Source organism: Crinia signifera, chromosome 1 (genome assembly GCF_055691185.1).
Source record: "Crinia signifera chromosome 1, ASM5569118v1, whole genome shotgun sequence".
Classification (NCBI taxonomy): Eukaryota; Metazoa; Chordata; class Amphibia; order Anura; family Myobatrachidae; genus Crinia; species Crinia signifera.
In genome coordinates this window covers 278,747,330-278,768,304 of record NC_139217.1, presented here as the reverse complement: position 1 = coordinate 278,768,304, position 20,975 = coordinate 278,747,330, and the positions used below count along the sequence as shown (strand labels likewise).

At 42.1% G+C, this 20,975-nt stretch overlaps 1 protein-coding gene across 4 annotated transcripts in view; it reads right to left on the bottom strand.

Annotated features, from left to right (window-relative positions):
- Positions 1-20,975, bottom strand: part of ADAMTSL1 (ADAMTS like 1) — an 852,460-nt gene that overhangs the window by 265,050 nt on the left and 566,435 nt on the right. For 3 of the 4 annotated variants that reach the window (XM_083184462.1, XM_083184453.1, XM_083184478.1), the window contains exon 1: positions 12,332-12,705. The exons of the other annotated variant lie outside the window; for it this stretch is intronic. In XM_083184462.1, coding sequence (XP_083040588.1) covers positions 12,332-12,670 — 339 coding nt within the window. In that variant the 5' untranslated portion in view covers positions 12,671-12,705. Of the gene's footprint in view, positions 1-12,331; positions 12,706-20,975 lie in introns of those variants that run through there. 4 annotated transcript variants of the gene reach the window in all.

The following is a 20,975-nucleotide window of genomic DNA, read 5'->3' as shown; positions in this document are numbered from 1 at the left end:
AAGTGCATTAGGAAAATTAGAACCTTTAAACTGAAAGAACAAGCTCAGCTGAGCCCCCTTCTGTCTGCAATGTAAGCAAGTGCCACGAAGTAAATGAGAACCAGAACTGTGTGTGCTCTATATGAAAATGGATTAGCCAGATCTCACATTTAACATGACAACAATAGAATTGGGACATTTTCCTGATAGAAAACCATATATACCTGATGCTAAAGGCAGTTGAATGCCTCAATTTCCTTCCTATACAGCCTGCGGAAAGGCATTCATTATAATGCAGCAGAGAATGGCCCTTATTCTGGTTGGTGCGGCCGGAGCCGCACACGGTGCTCCGGCCGCACAAACCAATCCCCGCCCACGAGACGGATCGCCACGGCCGTCCGTACACGGACGGCTGGCGATCCGCATAAAAATGGTGGGGCGTACGCCTCCACCATGGTGGGAGCTGCCCCCTGCATTCGATGGTCGTCGACCATCGAAGGCAGGGCCGCACGCCACAGCAGCTCCCGCAAGCTGAGACCACACGGACAATCGTCCGTGTGATAGCTTGTATGGGGGCTGAGAGCTGACATCCGGCGACGTCAGCTTTCCGCCCCCATCAGTGGCGTCATACCCTGATTAGCATGCATACGCCCCGCGTTTGCATGGGAACGCCCATGAAACGCGGGGCGTATACATAGGGAAATGAGGGTATGAAGCCCCTCACGCCCCTATACGCCCCCTTTGCGGCGGACGAAATACGTCTGCGGCGAATGGGGCTGCACATGCGCAGATTGACCTCTGCGCATGTGCAGACTAAAAACATCGGCGGTACGGCCGCACGCGGGCCGTACCGTCCGATTCAGAATAAGGGCCAATGATAGAGCGATGACAGAAGGAAGCACATTACTCTCACTGACTATGACAAAATGGAAGCAGTCATCTTTAACGGCGTTACTCTTTTTTTAATGCTTGGAGAGATGCATTATGATGCAGTGAGCAGTATCTGTACATTTGATTCTTAATTGAGGTAATCTTCAGGGTAATCTTGTCAATCAATGAAATTCAAGGAAATCTGTCCCAAATGAATTTGCAAGTGTAGTATGCTCATAACTGAGTTGTGATCACTTTAAGTAGTATAGCGCACAGGTATATACAAATAGTGTTATACTGTACATTATGGGTAAGCAATCCCATGATTTTTTTTTTTCAATTAAGCACTGTGGAAGGTGATAAGAAAAAGCTTGTTAATTACCATTTTATTAGTTACATTCCTACAGGCTGCTATTCATAATTTAAACTCCTGCATACTTTGCTCAGTGTCATGTGAATGCTATGGCAACCACAGTCACATCACTCATCATATAGGGGATAATTCATACCTACCATTCCAGGAAGGATAAAATGCTCCACTCTTGCACTTCTCTTTTATGGTCTGATTGCCATCACCTGTGGTGAAACACGTTTCTCATGCATTAACTAGTTCCACCCAGGTGACAACAATCATAAATGATGGTGGAAGTCCAGGAACAGAGCAATTTGTCCCTCCTTAAATGGATCATGTTGGGTGGTATGACATTTAGCAAAAAATATTTGAGGGATTTGGACATGGGGGGGATTTGGACATGGGGGAGGCAAGGTCCCCCACAGCGGCCTGGCAAAAAGGTCACTGGCATCATTGAGGGGTGGGATGGAGCCTCCGTGCATCATTGGGGGGGGGGGGGGGGGGGGGGGGCGTGGGAGGAGGCAACACTTACAGCTGATGTTGCCTCCTCCCTATAGTGTGAACGGGACCCAGTCGCTTTTGCAACGTGTTCTCTTATATACTTAGATAGCACATTAATTATATTACAGTGTTTCTGCCCAACTGTAAAGACTAAGCGCTATATATATAAATAAATTGTAGTAATAATCTGCAATAGCTTGCTTCTCTCATGGTATTAAAGTAATTGCCCATATATTACCTATGCAAATTTCAGTCTTTGTTAAATGAAAAAATTGTAGTAAGATCTGAGAAGGAACAGGAATCTGCTGCATTGAAAGAGACGATTCAAGTGATTTACCTAGTCAAAGTATATTTTTTGTTTGCAGCCCCGCTGCCATGGCTGAGATCCAGGGAGCTCTCCATTCTCTGGGTACAATGGCTCCACTTAAACCTGTGGTCATATGCTATAAAGAACCTCCTGAAATAATGGGATAGGGTTGAGTGCCACACGGTATCCAAAGAAAGGCTTTCTGTCTGTGCCTGCTATGTGTAAGAGAGTGTCTGCTATACTGTATGTAAGAGATGGAAGAACAAAGTAGTTTGATCGTTTTACCTGCACTTCATTCAATGCTCAATGGCATCACAAAAACAAAAGGGGTGCATGAAGGCCAGCTCAAATGCAAATGAATGAATCAACTCACTTAAAAAGAGTTGGGCTGAATTTGGACTTCCATAGGCGTACAGATGTCAGTGGCAGGTCATCATGTCAGCTGGATTTGATTTACAGTAAATGAGTCAGATTGTATTTATAGGATTTTTATTAAAAGCGTAACAGAAGGAAAATCTGTAAAAGTGTCCATCCGGCAAAGTGTTGGGAGTAACTCTATAAGCTTCTCAAAGATCTGTAGTTGATAAATCCTTATTGGGGGAAGTAAGGGAAATGTAAGAGAGCGCTGTGCCTTCCATCTTGCCTTAAAATAGTGTTTTACTCATTTTAACATGACAAAATGTAAGGACAGGGAAATGCTCGCTGGCTATGCGGTTATGACCTCATAATTAGGAAAAGCCACAAAATATTACTTATAATTGTCACTTCATTTACTTATCTACTACTACTGTACAATATACAATATATTATACTGCATCTATCCATAATTGCAATAAGCTGAGGGTAAACTGAATTCATAATGAGAATCTTATATAACGTACAATATTTATTTAATACTTTCCATATCATAGAAATGTGTGATGTTTGCCAGGTGATGTATTTCACACCAACATATCAAGAGATATGTCAACATTGTTAAAATGTTGTCATCGTTTTCAGAATGTCGACATGAAACTGGATGGTTGTCAAAATGTTGATTTTAGGGTTAGGCTGAATGTAGAAGGGTTTGAGATAGGTTGCGTGGGGGGGGTGTTAGTGATAAGGGATTAGCGATAGAGAATAAATGTTTCGAAAGATCACAAAACTGCCTGTGATGATGAGCCTGCTGCCTGCCCATATTTGTTAAAGTTCTTTATTAAGAATTAGAATAAAAAAGTATCAACCATTTCTAATTTGGTTGGTTATAACATAATGCCCTAAAGCAGTGTTTGTCAGCTGGAATTATTCAGTGACAGAACATGTTTTCCAGTTCTCTACATAGATTTACAGGTGGAATAAAAAACAGTACAAGTGGAGGAATCCCAGAATACCGACAGCAATATCCCGATAGTCAGAATACTAACGCTAACTACTGGGGTTGGGGTTAGGCATTAGGGGTAGGCTTTGTGTTAGGCTGCGGGAAAGGGGTTGGGATTAGGCTGCGGAAGGGTATGGTTAGGGTGAATACTTACTGGCATTAGGATTTTGGCTGGCGAGATGCTGCTGTAGCGACTGCCAAGATTTCTATACCAACCCCATGTGCAGTGCTATTTTTCAGCAGGAACCAGCAGGAACTCAGGGGCAGATTTATTAAGCTTGGAGAAGAGATAAACTGGAGATAAAGCGGAGAAAAGGTAAAAGGAGATAAGCCAATCATTTCCCAGCCGTCTTTTTCAAACACAGCTGATTGGCTGGTGCTTTATCTCCTTTTACCTTTTCTCCACTTTATCTCCAGTTTATCTCTTCTCCAAGCTTAATAAATCTGCCCCTCAGTTCCTGAACCTCTAATTAAATATGACATCATCAGGAACTGAAAATGTACTTTCCATAAGATAAGTTTTATTTTAAAGTCACCTGTGAGTGCCTTTGTTTCTAAATACAATATATACACCTATCTCTCCCTCCCTCTCTCTATTTTATATGTTTATTTTTCATTTAATTGATCCAGCCGCAGACCTGGAGTTCCTGAACCTATTTTTCCAGAAAAATAGTACTGCTCATGTGGATGTATTATACACTGGTCATTCAGAGCTTGAGAAAACAAGCACTACACCCAATTAATTATTTTCCATACATTGTTTTCTATGGGTCTGATTCAATAGCGATCAGTCTCCTGTGCATTCGCATCGCCTTCCATGGTACCGAGGGGATTCGCCGGCGGGTGGGGTCGTAGGCGTTCGCACCCACTGCGTTAAGCCAAGCTTTCTATGCAGTGCTATGCAGTACTGAATCACCCCCTATGTTATAATATTTTTTTGGTTTTTAAGTTACACCAGCAGGAGCATATTGCATTGATACTGGTTAAAAGTCTGCTTTCAACAGTAAAACTACGCCTTGTTTGTTGGGAATAGCTATTGGAATGTAACCCCATATTATAATTATATATTATTCCAGTAGACCAGCCAGAATTATGTGACCACCCTCTCACTACTAAATGATTAAAGGTCATTGACTCATGTTTTCTTGGATGCATCTGAAACATAGGGGCAGATTTAACAATGAGTGATATTCTTGTTATCATTTGTTATGAAAGATAAATGGTGCTCCAGTCAATCAGCTCCTGTCATGTGTTTGAAAAATGAGTTATGAGCTGATTGGCTGGAATACCATTTATCATTTGTATCGAGAGATAACAAGAATATTGTTAAATCTACCCCAATATTGCCTACTGGGTCATTCCATGAAAAGGTCCTTTGTAACGTTTGTTACCTGTTTTCATGACAAGCTTTGCATCAAAATTAAAGCATATAATGTACCACACAAACAACATTAACATTTCACAAAATACGCAAAACACACGCTCAAAAAATTATATTCTTCACATGATCTTTTTAGTTAAAAAAATGTAACGTTTGTTACCATGGAATGACCCTACTCGTCCTGGTGAATCAAACTTTGGTAAGTTCTCTGAATTCCCCGAAGAGTATTTACACCTTCCAGACCCATCCATGTTTCCTCAGATACATGGAATAGTAAGTTGTTTTTGGTTCACTGTCTATTGAAGTTTTCTATAGCAGGGGCCTGAATCGGAGTGGTACTGTATATAAGTCAAAAGCAGACACAAATGGAAGTTTTTAACAAATTACGCATATGACTCATAATGCAACTGGACAGAGTCTCCTTGCGCGACTGATTCTCTCTGCCTGTGATAAGGGCATTTCTAGGTGTCGACTCAGCGGATTCATTGCAAATGCACACAAGACAACTATTTCAATGGATTGTCAAGGGCATGTAGCCTGACTTAGATGCTTTTAAGAGTCAAGACAAAGGGGAATCTGTTTTTTTGCACCAAGCAAGTAGTTAATGCTGTGAAAGTAAATAAAGTGGATGATGCAACTAATGTATGAAGATTTGCAGACATCAACATTAGCATAAGGTAGTAAGTCTGGCTATTGCTGCTGTCTGCACTGGTGTTTTTTTTTCCTACAAAACCACCCATGTGATTCACCAGAGTGCTTCTGTATTGGTCAAGGCAGTCCTAGTCAGGATGCAGAGAGGATGATAGGGCAGGTACTGTACCAAAAAATCCTGAAGTGATGAACATAGTACAGGAAGACAAAGCACTGTACCCATATGTGGTATACTATAGGCTGAGGAAACAATGTATTCAGTCCAATAGCTTTATAGGTGTATGTGGTGGCATGATGACTCCTAGGCAGCACTTGATGGGGGGTAGGGGGCTGGGGTGGAGATACCACTCACTACGGACCTTATTCTGAAAGACATTGCTAGGTACTTGCATGGTAAAGAAGAATCCACTATGCCATGCACAACATTCCTAATGAGTATATGCAACCATGGATGGATGTAATAGCAACTTATTGTCAATGTTGCTTGTATTACACTTATTAATGATGAAAATGATGGATACCTATGTGGATTTGAATCGCCATAATGTTGAGCAAGAGATAAGTCTACATTGGCTAGCTGTAGGAAAGTAAGGCACTTTACTAGAAACAGGAAAAGCTATATAATTGTGTAATGTTACCTACTTTATTTTGGTCTGGTTATTCTGGTACTTGGAACTCGATTAATGTTCCAGGAGCATGGGATGGAGGAGATAATAATATTTTGTATTAATGATATTTCACATGTAAATAAGACATGAAAATTCTCTTAAAAAAGTGGCAAAAATAAATGATAAAATATATATTGAGCTAGTCATGCAGAAATTGAGACATACTGCACTACCAATATGGACACATGACTGTAATCAATGTGCTGGCAGAAGCCTTACTTCTCTATTCTACAATGATAGGAGCAGAGCCAATAGATGATCACATGAGGCTTGCGGGATATAGAAAACGTATGTTTTACATTATAACATACTTTATTTTTATTAAACCCAGACCACGCATGGATCTTTAGTGGTTAGATGTGTAGTAAAACCATGGTGTCCTTATAGATGTCTCCTTTAAATCATTATTATAAATACTAATACAGGGAAGGACCATAAAGGAATACTGTCAATTCCATGCACACTTTTAAACAAAGTCTTATGTAATTGCCCTGGCACATGCACTAGGCTTCCTGGCTAACATATTCTAATCATGCTGGCTAGTGTCTAGATATTTAAACTATAGCCATAAAACCAGAACTGCTATTTAATGTGAATCCAAGCAAGCTTGGTCTTTTTTTTACTATGGAGAGTGGAAGAAGAGTGCTCAGCGAGAAATGAGTTATGTTATGCCTGTGCCAGTGCTGGGGATCAGGTATTAAAGACTGGCTGCCTGGGTAACATCACTTACTGCACCCTTTCTATTGTTGCCTGATGTAATGATGTTACTTTAGACCAGGCATGTTCAAACTATGGCAAAGCAGCTGTTATGAAACTAGAAGTCCCATCATGCCTTGCCACAGTTTTGCTATTAGACAATGCTAAAACAACGTCAAGGCATGCTGGGATGTGTAGTTTCACAAACATCTGGAGGGCCACAGTTTGGACATGCCTGCTTTGGACAGAAAGAAGCATATGTGAGGTACCATATTTTACTGAAACGTATACCCACATAAGGAACTGTTTGCACATTGTTAATGGTACGTGGTTCACCATTATCTGTTTATGAATGATTTTCTATGCTAGCAGGATTAAAGCTATCCTTGAATTTATGTTTATGGTCTAGGTGTGTCTTACCTTAATGCTTGTTACATTCCATTATGGGACACTCTAAAAAACTGTTATTTGTCGTAAGAGAGGATGGCTTGTGTAACACTGGACAGATTGGGCATGCATACAATTTTGGCCTCAATATAATAAGGGTACTTGTTTAGTTTCACGGCGGCAGCGGTCGTGCGTCTGAGTCCCCTTGCGGGGCTCGCTTCGCTCGCCCATGCTGCGGGCTTGGTGGCTCACTGCGCTCGCCACGCTATCTAAAATTAACTCTATGCCAACGTGGATAGTAGGGGTATGAACTATCTTCATTGGCATAGAGTTAATTTACCTTATTTTTGATAGTTTAGTGAGCGCAGCAGCCGGAAGTTCACGGCGACCATACTGCCGCCGTGAAACTAAAAAAGTACCATAATAAGTTGTTATTGTTATATCTATGATGAATGGATAAATATATCGCCAAAAACTGCAAGGTTAAAAAATAAGAAATGATCAACGGACTTTAAAGCTCAGCAACTGTAACACCTAGTAACTGTCAGCATGTTTACTCTTCGCTCTACCCAATTTATCTACTGAAGTCCTGAGCTTCTGATGATTCATGCATTTACACACAACTTTAATACTTCTCTGTCTTCGTGAAATATATTATTACAGTCATGTACAGGTCACATCAATCCAGAAAGAGGCAATTCTGCATCCCACTAGTTTGTCCAGCATCATCCTAGTCTGCAAATTACCTATAACATGAAAACTTTTAGAATGCACTGGACATACTGTATGCCAGTGATGGCTAACCTGACACTCCAGTTGTTATTAAACTACACATCCCAGCATCTGGAGTGTCAAGGAAGGTTAGCCATCACTGCTGTATCATATGTATCATCTTATGTATTATAATGCTGCATGATTGCCCTCCTGTTTACCAGATTGTCTACCATCTGGTTATACGGAGGGTAAATTTAGGGTGGAATACCATTCATTCTCGAAAGTCACAAGTTTTCATTCACATCTTGTGTGTGTGTGTGTGTGTGTGTGTGTGTGTGTGTGTGGGTGGGTGGGTGGGTGGGTGGGTGGGTGGGTGGGGGGGGGGGTTTCTTCAATTAAGTACCATTTTTTCAGCTAGTCGAAAAATCTGTCACAATCGATAACACATGTATAGGGTATTTCCAATACACAAGTGAAATTGCACACAGAATGGTTGTTTTTATTAGCATCCAATGAACTGGTGTGTGGGTGAAACCTGAAAAGCCACATGGGCTGAACATACAAACTCTACACAGATAGGGCCCTGGTTAGCTACCAAACTCATGACCTCAGTGTTGTGTGGCGGAAATGATTACCACTGCATGCAGATTTACAAACAGCTGCAAATACAACTGACCAGGAACAATATTTCCTTGTATTATTACAGATTTATGATCTTTTTGCAACTATAAAACAAAGGGACTTTACACCAGAATTGGAATAAACATGCGTTTCCATCATATTTAGAATTATCTGCGGCATAGGCAATTAAGACACTTGCACAGTGCAATCTGATCCCAGCGCCAAATTAAGGTGAAGATGCTGGATTTAAAATTTGGCACCAAAAGCCAATCAGAAGAAGCAGCACAAAGTTGGTACGATGATGGAGGCAGAGCATAGAAGAGCTCAAAAAGTTTATAGGATACTTAATCCCTGGCATCAAGAGGGCTCTTGTTAAAGTCAAGTAGCCAGAGAAGTGAAGCCAGCGTGAAAAGGCAAGAGTATATGGTATTTGCAAAGCTGTGGAGCAGTGCTGACCCCTGTATGGAATGGCCAGGGTAGAGGGTACCCCTCCCATGTCTGCCAAACTCAGCATAGCAAATAAAGCCCCACTGGGACACCATGTTTTTATAACTATACCCCTAGAGACCACCAAGATATTGGCCACAGACAGTGATACAGGCACTAAGCTCAAGGGCACATTTCATCAAGGGGCAGATTTATTAAACTTGAAGAAGTGATCAAGTGACTAGTGATAACGCAGAAGCCAACAGTTCCTAACAGGCAAGTTACAGGCTGGGTTTGAAAAATGACAGTTAGAAGCTGATTGGCACTGCATTGTCACTGGCTACTTTATCACTTCACTGAGTTTAATAAATCAGTACCTGAGTGCTTGCACCAGAGGCGGAACTACCATTGATGCAGCAGGTGCATTGCACCTGGGCCCCTGGTGTTTAAGCTGCCCAGTTCAAAGTTTTCCCCTGGGTCTTTAGAGGGGCCTAAATTCCCACCACTCAGAAGTCCTGACACTGGTTTGGCCCATTATAGGTCAGGTGCCAGCTAGTCCCATGTACCGGTGATAGGGACGGTAGGGGGAACAGCAGCTAAACAAATCACCTAGAGCACCACATTGGCCAAGGCCTAGCCTAAGCATTATCATTAAATCATCATTATGCCACCATTTTTATCTCATTGTGTTTGCTTCTAGAGATGTGTTATTTATTCCAGTGCTATAAAGCACTGCATCCACACAACTTATACACAATACACACAAAAATAAACCAAATCCTACCTACTAAATGCTATCTATATGCTGTAGCTATCATTAAAATAAATAAATGTGCAGAACTGCCACCTCAGTAATATTAAATGTACTCAAGACTAGAGGTGGTGGCTAAATCCCAAATAAAAAACCCAAACACAAAATAATAAACTAAATGCCAACATGATCATTGGAGAAACAGTTAGAATGTAACGTGCAATGGCCTTAGCCAAAGCTGTCCCTTCATCCAAACTGCTACAGTGCACTAGATACACTGTTATGTCTACACAAGGACAGAACAATAAAGTAATGACAATATTTTCAATGTAAATGCAGCATGCTGTCTACTGCAGAGAAATTCACACATATTGACAAGGGTCCAATGATACAGACCTAATTAGCTGTCACATTATTAGACGTATTATGTTATTACAGAGATAACTTTGCAAACTCTCATGTAAATCATTGTTTGCTTTACAATACGTAAAGGCCTCCATCTACAATATTGGTTTATGCTGCCTGGTAACCTGTAGGTAACACCACTTAACAGTTACTAGATAGCATAATTGCTTGCCGGTATTCTTACTTGGCACCCATTCAAGTTTTACGTCCTTTCAATTTACAAAGTACTGTAGGAGACTGGCTATGAAACAGATACATACCTACATTCCCCAGGAAATGAGTATTTCCTATAGCGGTGCATGCAGCATGTTAAAATGACATTGGCTCAATAAACATAAATGCATTCTTGAATGCGTGCAGTACTTTTCTAGAAATACATATATGCTCAAGCCTAAATTGTATAACTTCCATAAATATTTGGAATTTTTTCAAACGCACAGTATCATAGGCACTGTATGAAATTGAAAGAACTAAGAATAGAGAATTATGAAGAATTTACTGTATAATGAGAGACTTTGCAGGGAATTTATTGTTTATTGAAGTCAATCAGCATACCTTTTCCAGAAATCATATTAACTCCTCCATTTCCAGAGTGGAATGACTTAGATTAATGTTAGGTAACCTGTTGCCATCTAGCTGCTGTGGATATATAACTCCAATTCACAGTATCCTGCAAGGGCAGGCTGAGATTTGTAGTTCTACGACTTTTTGAAAACCCTCCGGCTGCATATGTCTGTCTTGGATAGATCAATTGATTACTGATTTTGGTCATAATAAATTTCAGTAGTAGACACTTTGCAAAAACTAAATACTCATCCAGCTCAACAAGATATCACTGATAAATACTGACCATATTGGTGATTGTACAACACAAATTAAACCGTTGTAGACTTGAATTAGTATCAAGGCAAGAAATAAAACCCCCACAACAAAATGATCATTAATATAAGGGTTAACTACAAAAAGCAATATAGACATGCAGCACTATGATACATTTTCCTCCTTATGACATACTATAACATCATGTTAGGTTTTTATATTTATGTGTACAACCAGAGGTATATGTGTGCTACTTTAGTAATTTGTATACCCATCGGAGTGTATTTTAAGCACTAAAGTAATCTTGAGTTACATGCTTTACCCTATGCATTGCCATAATAACCTACTGTACCCAGTCCACCTCTCCACTCTCCCCCCCCCCCACCACACACACTTTCAGTGCCACATGGTAGTGTAGTAACACTTACGCTGTCTCTAGAGAACTGTGACGTTATATGAGATCACTGTGATATACATAATGATCATCTGCTGTAAAGAGGGGGAATGAATGGATTTGTATCACAGACCATGTAATAAGTCAGCCTGTGGGAATTCCCTGCTAATGGAAACGGTCATCCCATTATCATTAGTGATTTACCAAGTCTTGCCTTTAACCCCTGCTGCAAATGGCACACAGCATGGGTTAAAGGCAAACGTTCCTGATGATATTGGGTTACTGTAACTTTGGGGGGGGGGGGGGGGGGGGGATCACTGTTTTTTTGGTAGCTCAGAACTATTTTCACATACAGTGTATGAGCTTCAGTACAACCTCTCAAGATTAAAAATGAAGGGAAAAAAAAGAATGGTAAAAATGAATAAACTCAAACCAAGGTACAGAATGGGAAGAGTAGTTCACAGCTGTACGTACACGTGTTGATCTAACCCTGCAAGTAATGATACCATTATCCAAGCTTCACGCATTTGGTTTAAAATGCTAATAATCCAGTGAACAGATTTGTACATAAAATCAAATGTAAATATTTGAATTTCCTGTAAGGATCCAGTATGACACAGGAGGTCAAACCTTGCAAACCTTATGTGGACCTACAAATCTGTAGTTGACAGGGTATACTGATCCTTGTAGTGCACAACAGAGGGGAAATCAGTAGTGATCTGGGTCTATTAGACACCCAGGACACATGGATTTAGCCTCGGGCATCTGGTGCTTCCAGATGCTGTAGTCAGTAACACATCCAGGCTGAACAGGCAGCGGTATGACAGGTAACCCATGGAAGGAGTGCTGACTGTATTGGAATATTCAGATAAACCGGTCTCCTGCAGGCAGTGAGTGACACCTGTGGCTGTCACATGGAGCAGCCAATTACTGTGCATAAGAGGCAACAGCGCGCATCTACTATACAGGACGTCCCAAGCACTGTATATTGTACACTAGCACAACTCCTGGGAAAGCGCTGCAAGAAGTGGGAAAATCAGAAAGGTATTTACCAGGAGGCAGCAGGACACAGCCAGCAGCAGCAGGGTGCCAGTCTCCATGCCTGTATCCGGGCTGTGAATGGGACAGTGACTGAGGGGAGCTGCTGTCACCTCCAGCACCAGCTCTCGCAATGCAGCAGCAGCAGCCAGTCCGCTTCCACACTCATCGGCCCCGCTCCCATCTCCCCAAACAGGGGGCGTGTGCTGGGGGCTGAATGGGATCTCTCTGTGAGCCGGCAGCCAGCCAATCAGGCTCCCGCTAATCAGACATGCAGAATAACAAAGCCGGGGCTGGGATGAGAGAGGGAGAGGCGGGCGATGAGTAATAGGGGCACGCCGTACTACTGCCATGCTGCTCGCCACCGGCGCTCATCCTCTCCGGCAGCGCTCTAGCACGGGGGAACGTTCTCTTTCCCCTGCTTTAGCGTCACACAGAAGTGTGGCAGGCAGAACCTTTCCATGGTTAACCCCTGCGATGCCATACTGGTCCTGCTGCCTGCCTCTCTCCTTCTTAGTACATAGCGCATTGCTACATGGCAATGGACAGGATTGGACCCCTTAAGTACACATAAACTCCTGAACTCCACTTTAAAGTGCATCGCTTGGAACTAATAAAGTATAATTCGGGGACTCTTTATTTACTTTTAGAAGCAAGGACTCCATCTTGTGGATGTTAGTCTAGAAATATATATGTACTGTAACAAGCTATTGGTTGTATTTGCTCCGAATGGATCACCTGTATTATGGGGATGCAGTTACAATCCCGGCGGTCAAAATCCCGACACTTTCTCCCTCTATGGATGTCTACGACACCACATCCCCCCTGTATACACCCTGTAACAGCAGACCTGGCAGGTGTCAGTGGTAACAGCCACATTTCTACTGATCCTCCTAGCAAGCAGGGATGTCACTAATGAACATCTATGCAAAACATATTTGTCAGATAGATATCTGAGTGTTAGGCTTATTAACTATGAAGCTGGAAAGCAGAGATTTTATTTTGTCCCATACTTTGTATGGCCTTTTGTTTTTTATATCATGCAGTTATACATGAACCCACTTTTAAAGTACCCATCTCCCCCACCCAGCAATACTGGTAGCTTAATGGCAGTGCCATAACTGGACATTTTGGTGCCCTGTGCCAGATATGGAATTGGTCCCCCCACCATACATAAAATAAGACTTTTGATATCTCCTGACCTCCCATTGCTACCTGTCCCTGCTGCTCCTATGCTCCTGGGTCTCCGGAGTAGCCTCACAGCAACAGGATGTGGGAAAGCACCGGGCAGGAGAGGCGCACATCCCACTCTGCAGATTTGTGTACTAGTGGATGTGCCCACAGTGCAGATGCACTGTGAGCAAGGCACCACTGGCACACACCAAGTTATGGCCCTGCTAACTGGTAAGATTCTACTGCCAGCCAGCATCTTCATGGATCCCATTACTACTACTGCATAAGGCTTGGCAACGATCAGTGAGGATTCAAAATGACATATGATCTATGACCAATGCTGAATACTTTTGACATCAGGACCAGCTTAAGGCTTCTCAAAACTCTGGGTAAAACTACCCTCCCTAGTGGCTACATATGTTGTCAGGGGGTGACATGCTCATTGACATGGGGCTACTGCTCAGAGCGTGCCAGTGCTTCCCAAATCCATACTTACAGGTAGTGCTGTATTAGTGGCGCTTCCCTGACAGATGATAGAGGTTGAGTAGGACCTCAGATTTCACCCCGTTTGCATGGAATATGGAGAGTCCAGGTGCCCACGTCGCAGCTTGGCCTGCGGTGGTGTTTTTACAGAACTGGCCGTCCCCAACCCCACACTTCCACCAATACCCACTTCCCAGTCCCTTAAGTAAATGTGTGTTGGTGGCATTTTATACAGTAAGTACTACATCTGTCATCTGCATTAAGTACAACAATGATGTCTTCCTAATAGCATTCCTTCATTTTGTGATGGGCAGACTTGGTGGTGCTCCCACAGATCCCAGCACCCAAGACAGCTGCCTAAAGCTTCCTAATGGTAGAGCCTGCTCGGATTGCCATTGATGGGGGAGAACCAGATGATTTCCCACTATCAAATTTTTTTTACAAAGTGCTCCGCCCCTGACACGTTGGGGAAACCCCGCCCCTGGATGCTTATTAGCCCACAGTCTACTGTCTACTACAGTCTACTGGCCGCCAATGCATCTCGACTGATGCATTGGTGGCCATTTTACTTATGGGTCAATAATGTGGCACATTATTGACCCATAAGTAAAATGGCCACCAATGCATCAGTCGAGATGCATTGAGTTTGGAGCCTCTGAACAGGATGCGCTCACTGCGTACAGCAGAAGTGACGCCGCCCGCACTTCTGGGAGAACAGGCGTCTTATTTCCGGCACACGAACGCCGTTTTTTTTCAGTCCTAGCAGCACACGTGGAGGGTTCTGCATGTTGCCAGACCCTCAAGCCTGTATACCATAGGAACATCATTTATTGGTAAGATTTGCCACATTATCCACTATGGGGATTTTTACTCCCCCTTTTTATATGCATATATTTTTATTGTTATATTTAGATGGATGTTATAAGGGATATACATTTATTATTTTTAGACACGCTTCTTGAAAAAAGCATCACAGTGGGGGTTATTTTGGTTCACTCTTTCTGACAAATTCCTTCTTAAATGGACAAAACCATGTGCACTGCAGGGGGGCAGATGTATCTTGTGCAGAGAGAATTAGATTTGGGTGGGGTTTTACTTCAAAGTGAGATCTATATTGCAGTGTAAAAATAAAGCAGCCAGTATTTACCCTGCACAGAAACAAAATAACTCACCCAAATCTAATTCTCTCTGCACATTTTACATCTGCCCCCCCTGCAGTGCACATGGTTTTGTCCATCTAAGAAGGATTTTGTCAGAAAGAGTGAACTAGAATAAGGCCCAGTATGACAAAACGCGTTGAACCAAGTGTCGTTTTAATTTAATACAACTATGTTGGATCATCTTCTTATCAGTACCCCAGTGCCATACCTAATATCCGGGTTACATCTAGTACGGTACAGATGTTGTCAGATATTTGGTCCTGCACTATTGTTTTCCTTTAAATAAAGAAATCTTTGCACTGACAACGTTTTAGGAGATTCCATTGAAAAGATACCTTTATAAGAGTTTACACAGTCCTTGACATGTAAGCACCTTTATATGGCTGCACAAGTGAGGTGATCCGATAACATCCCTGGACCTCCTTTGGAACTTTGGGAACACCTTTTTCCATATTCTCCACACAAATAAAAAGGAGAACTTTTAGACCCATACAGTATTACACTATTGTTCTTTCTCCCATCTCTCCACATCATAGGTGCAGATTTATGTTTTTGCTGGTGGGTGCTCAAGCCAAAAATATAGAGGAGAGTTCCACATACATAAATGCCCCCACAGTGCAGGTACATAAATTTCTCCCACAGTGCGGGTACTCTGCGGACAGAATATACTCTTCCCGGCATACTGTTTCCCAGGTGGCAGGTCCGGCAATGTGGGTGCTGCAGCCACAAATTAGCAAGTTAATATGGCGGCCCAGCAGCAGGACTCAGGCCCGTGGGTGCTCATCAATTTTGAAGGCCCTTGAGCACCCACAGAATCGGCACCTATGCTCCACATAATTGGACTTTGGAGTCAGAGAGAAATTTGGAGACCTCGTAGAGAAACATCACTCCATTTGAACATATTCTTATAGCACAAGTGAGAACATTCCTTTTGGGTGCCGGACGGGGTTCCGACAGTCGGGATCAGGACAGTCATTTACCCGACGTCTGGATCCTGACTGTTAAAACACCAACAGCCGGGTTCCCGACGGCCACTGGCTATTCTCCCTCGTGGGGGTCCACGACCCCCATATAGGCAGAATAGAATAGGTGGCGAGCGTAGCAAGCCACCGTGCCCACAGCGTGGCGAGCACAGCGAGCCCGCAAGGGGCTTTGTTGTGCTCGCCATGCTGTCTGAGTCCAGCCAGTCGGGATCCCGTTGTCGGGCTAACAACTGTCGGGATCCCGACTGTCGGAACCCTATACCAGCGTGTGGTATAGGGTTCTGACAGTCGGGATCCCGACAGTCATTATCCCAACATCGGGATCCCGACTGGCCGGACCCAGACAGCATGGTGAGTGCAACAAAGCCCATTGTGGGCTCACTGCGCTCGCCACCCTGCGGGCACGGTGGCTCACTACGCCCGCCACCTATTCTATTCTCCCTCTATGGGGGTTGTGGACCCCCACGAGGGAGAATACCTGGTGGCCATTATCATTTTTATTTAGTATATGCCATTGTCATTGTATCAAATATTTGTGTGTTTTTGTTAAAACTTTTTACATCCCATGGTGATTATTTCTCCTCAAATCAGCGCTGTGCCACCATCTTCTTCCTTATCTTGTTTGTGGGACTAACTACCCCACTTTTGCACAGCAGACGGGATCTGAACCATTGCCAGCGCCTGTCTGTCCCCTAGGGGACAATTTTTGTGTTTACTTAAGGGAGTCTGTTTATTGTGTTGTATTCAGTGCCGTAGAGAGGGAGGGGAGGGTACTTTTTACTCGGGCCTGGGTCTGTTGGGGGGGGGGTCCTGAGCCCCCCTCCCTTTGATCACGCCCCTCCCATTGACAACACCCTTTTTTTAACGAGGCCCCGCTGTGTTTTCAGTGGCACTCGTTGTATACAGAAAGTAATAAGCTTTCCAAGGACATATCACAATGCATGAAAACAACAGAAATAACATGGACCCTTATGACATCACCCTTAAGGGGTCGTCCGATTAAACCCATCTTCAAACTTAGATTGTCCCTTAAGATAATAAGGTAATGTGCAAAGTTTTAAGACAATTAGTTGAAGCATTCGAGAGTTATAGTGGACCATCCATATACACACACACACAAATATTAAATTATACAATACTGGATTTCCATTTGGGAAGATATAAAAAAATTACCACATTTTTTACTATGTTTGTCAAACTAGCGACAATTGAGCTATACTGTCATTCAGCTACTCCTCATGTTTAGACTGGCATTCAATTATGCTCAGTAATTTACAATGGATAGTTTATTCGCCTCAGCTATGCAATTATCCCTGATGCCAGCAGTCATCGGGAATTTTGAGTTGCCTGTCTAATGAAGGTGAAGCAAAATCTGTGATAGCCAGCCCTATCAGCCTTGCAATACATTGGGCACAAATCGGGCTTATATCCCTTTTTAATGTGAAAATTTATCAGGGACTATTTAATACCCCCTTAGAATAGTACCAAAAATACAATATTAATTGACACAAGAGCAATGCTCTGTCAGTGGTTCTTAAACTTTTTTGAATCACGGCTCCCCTAGGCCAAATGCTTCTTATCGAGAAATTCAGAAAACAAATATTAAATTAAGTGTATTGTGTTTATATGTCACAGTTATCTGGTGAGGGACAGGATTTGCTTCTGTTTGTCCACATATATTATGATTGGCAGCCACAAGCACTGGTTTTGCCTGGTACATTGACCATAAATAATATGAATTGATCTTGGTCCACCAACCCAAGACACCCCTGCAAGTGTCCTGAGGCACCCCTCGTGCCTAGGCACAGTGTTTGGGAACCACTGCTCTATGTATTTGCCGCTGAATAATTTACTTTTTCTTATAGCTATTTATGTTGTGATTTTACTGCAGATTTTAGGTAGAATGTCATCTTTTGATTTTATACTGACCCAACTTACAATAACAAACTTGAGGTAATACAGTTGTGCTCATAAGTTTACATACCCTAGCAGAATATGTGATTTTCTGGCCATTTGTCATTGAATACGAATGATAACTCACAAACTTTTATTTCACTCATGGTTAGTGGATGGGTGAAGCCGTTTATTGTCAAACAACTGTGTTTACTCTTTTTAAATCATAATGACAACAGAAACTACCCAAATGATCCTTAAGATGGGTTTATATACCGTGTATTGCCCACTTTAACATCAATTACAGCTTGAAGTCTTTTGTGGTAGTTGTGGATGTTCTTGGCAAAAAGCCTTCAGTTCCTGTAAATTCTTGGTCTGTCTTGCATGAACTGCACGTTTAAGATCTCCCCAGAGTGGCTCAACGATATTGAGTTCAGGAGACTGAGATGACCACTCCAGAACCTTCACTTTATTCTGTTGTAGCCAATGACAGGTATCTTGGCCTTGCGTTTTGGATCATTGTCATGTTGGAACATCCAAGTACTTCCCATGCGCAGCTTACAGGCTGATGAGTGCAAATTTTCCTCCAGTATTTTCTGATAACATGCTGCATTCATCTTGTCATCAATTTGACCAAGTTTCCAGTGCCTTTGTAGCTCACACATCCCCAAAATATCAGCGATTCACCTTTGTGTTTCACAGTAGGAATGGTGTACCTTTCATCATAGGCCTTGTTGACTCCTCTGCAAATGTAACGTTTATGGTTGTGGCCAAAAAGTTACATTTTGGTCTCATCCCTCCAAATGACTTTGTTCCAGAAGTTTTGAGGCTTTGTGGCATTTGCGTAGTAATGGATTTCATCTGGCGACTCGAACATGCAGCCCATTTTTATTCAAATGCCTCCTTATTGTGGATCTTGAAACAACCACACCACTTTTTTCAGAGAGACCTGTATTTCAGCTGAAGTTATTTGTAGATTTTTCTTTGCATCCTGAACAATTTTCCTGGCAATATGGCTGAAATTTTTGGGGTCTACCTGACCGTGATTTGTTTTCCACAGAATCTCACATTTTCTACTACTTAATTAGAGTTTGAACACTGCTGATTGGCATTCTCAATTGCTTGGATATCGTTTCATATCCCTTTCCTGTTTTATACAGTGCAATCACCTTTTCCCACAGATCCTTTGACAATTCTTTTGCTTTCCCCATGACTCAGAATCCAGACACGTCAGTGCAGCACTGGATGAAAGATGCCAGGGTCTTTCAGGAGACCAGAAACTCACTGACCTTTCATACACACACACTAATTACAAGCAAACAGATCACAGGTGAGGATGGTTATCTTTAAGTAGCCATTCAAACCCATTTATTTCAACTTGTGTGCATGTTATAAGGCCAACATCTTCAGGGTATGTAAACTTTTGATCAGGTAGTTATTTGGGTAGTTTAGGTTGTCATTATCATTTAAAAAGAGTAAACACAGTCGTTTGGCAATAAATAGCTTCACCCAACTACTAACCATGAGTGAAAGAGTTTGTGAGTTATCATTCATAATCTCTGGCAAATGGCCAGAAAATTTCAAATTCTGCAAGGGTATGTAAACATATGAGGACAACTGTATACAGTATATGGAATTGTGTAGGAACTAGCTTCTGGCTTGCCAAAATCCATGATCCATCTCCTTCCTCGTGCATGATTGTCCATGATTATGTCACACATGTTATATGGACCTCAATGGAAGTCACAAGATAGCTGCTATAAATCCCAAAGGACATACTGTACTGTAGGTACTGTAGTATAATTATAATTAAGGATGAGAGATTAAACACTTAATTTGATTCCAATATTTTTATTGTATTAGGTTTGTGTTGTCTATACACACTTTATTTATTAATTTATAACATACACCAACATCATTATATAATAATAAACTATAAATAAAGCACTATAAACCAGATAAGACACAAAAATACCTCATAATGTAGAGTATTCTTTTTTTACTTTGTGTTTATCATTTCTTTCTGGCCAGAGCCTCCACCCTCCTCCCCTTGTTCTGTCAGAACAGTAGTGTTCTTTGTAACTGAGCGCTGTTGTATTCTAGAGGGAAATATCTACCCAGGAATGTGGCTATATGTAAAATGCCAGATGATGCCACAGAGGTCCGCATTCTAAATCTGTAAAAGCATTGGTACCTCTCTGAGCTAAAGCATTTGGGACCTGTACATATATATTATGATACCATTAGATGGGAGAGAATCCCATTGCAAGTACTCCTCTGAAATGTAGGAAGAGGTTTTTTTTTAATATGCATTCTTTGATACTATGAAAAAGAAAAGACACAATATAACCTAAAAATCATTAGCATAACATACAACCAACTGTCATTTAAAAATATCAATTATTTAGCTTAGCCAATCCCTAAAGTTACCGGTAATACAAATATGTAGTAATTTACAGAACTGTCAATGTACTAAAGTTCATATCTAACTGTAATGTTTATCTGCAGCTAAGAATTAACCAGTGGCAGATATTACTATGGGCTGGCAGTTACTTCCTATAGGGAGTCCCACCTGCCAGTCACCCACAGTAAAGATAGTCCCACTGGGGGTAGTCTCACTGGGGGGGGGGGGGGGGTCCAGGCCGTGATAGACACTTATTATCACTGTCCGGGCCGTGAGAGAGAGTCTTCCTATAGTAAGCCACTCCCTGCCTTACTGTGAGGCCCTAGCCTGCTTCTATGGGCTACAACCAATGCAGCCAAAAGAAGCCAGGCTTTTGCATATGCGCAGTACTGCTTCTGCACATGCACCAGTCTGTCAGCTGCATTGTACAGATGCCAGAACCTGCTGGCAAGAGGGACAAAAGGCAGCAAAGACCCAGAAGAGCGTTCAGCGGCAGCCCAATACTACACATAGGTAGGAGCTGCCACTGGTGCTAACATAAACTTCCATTCACTACAGTGTA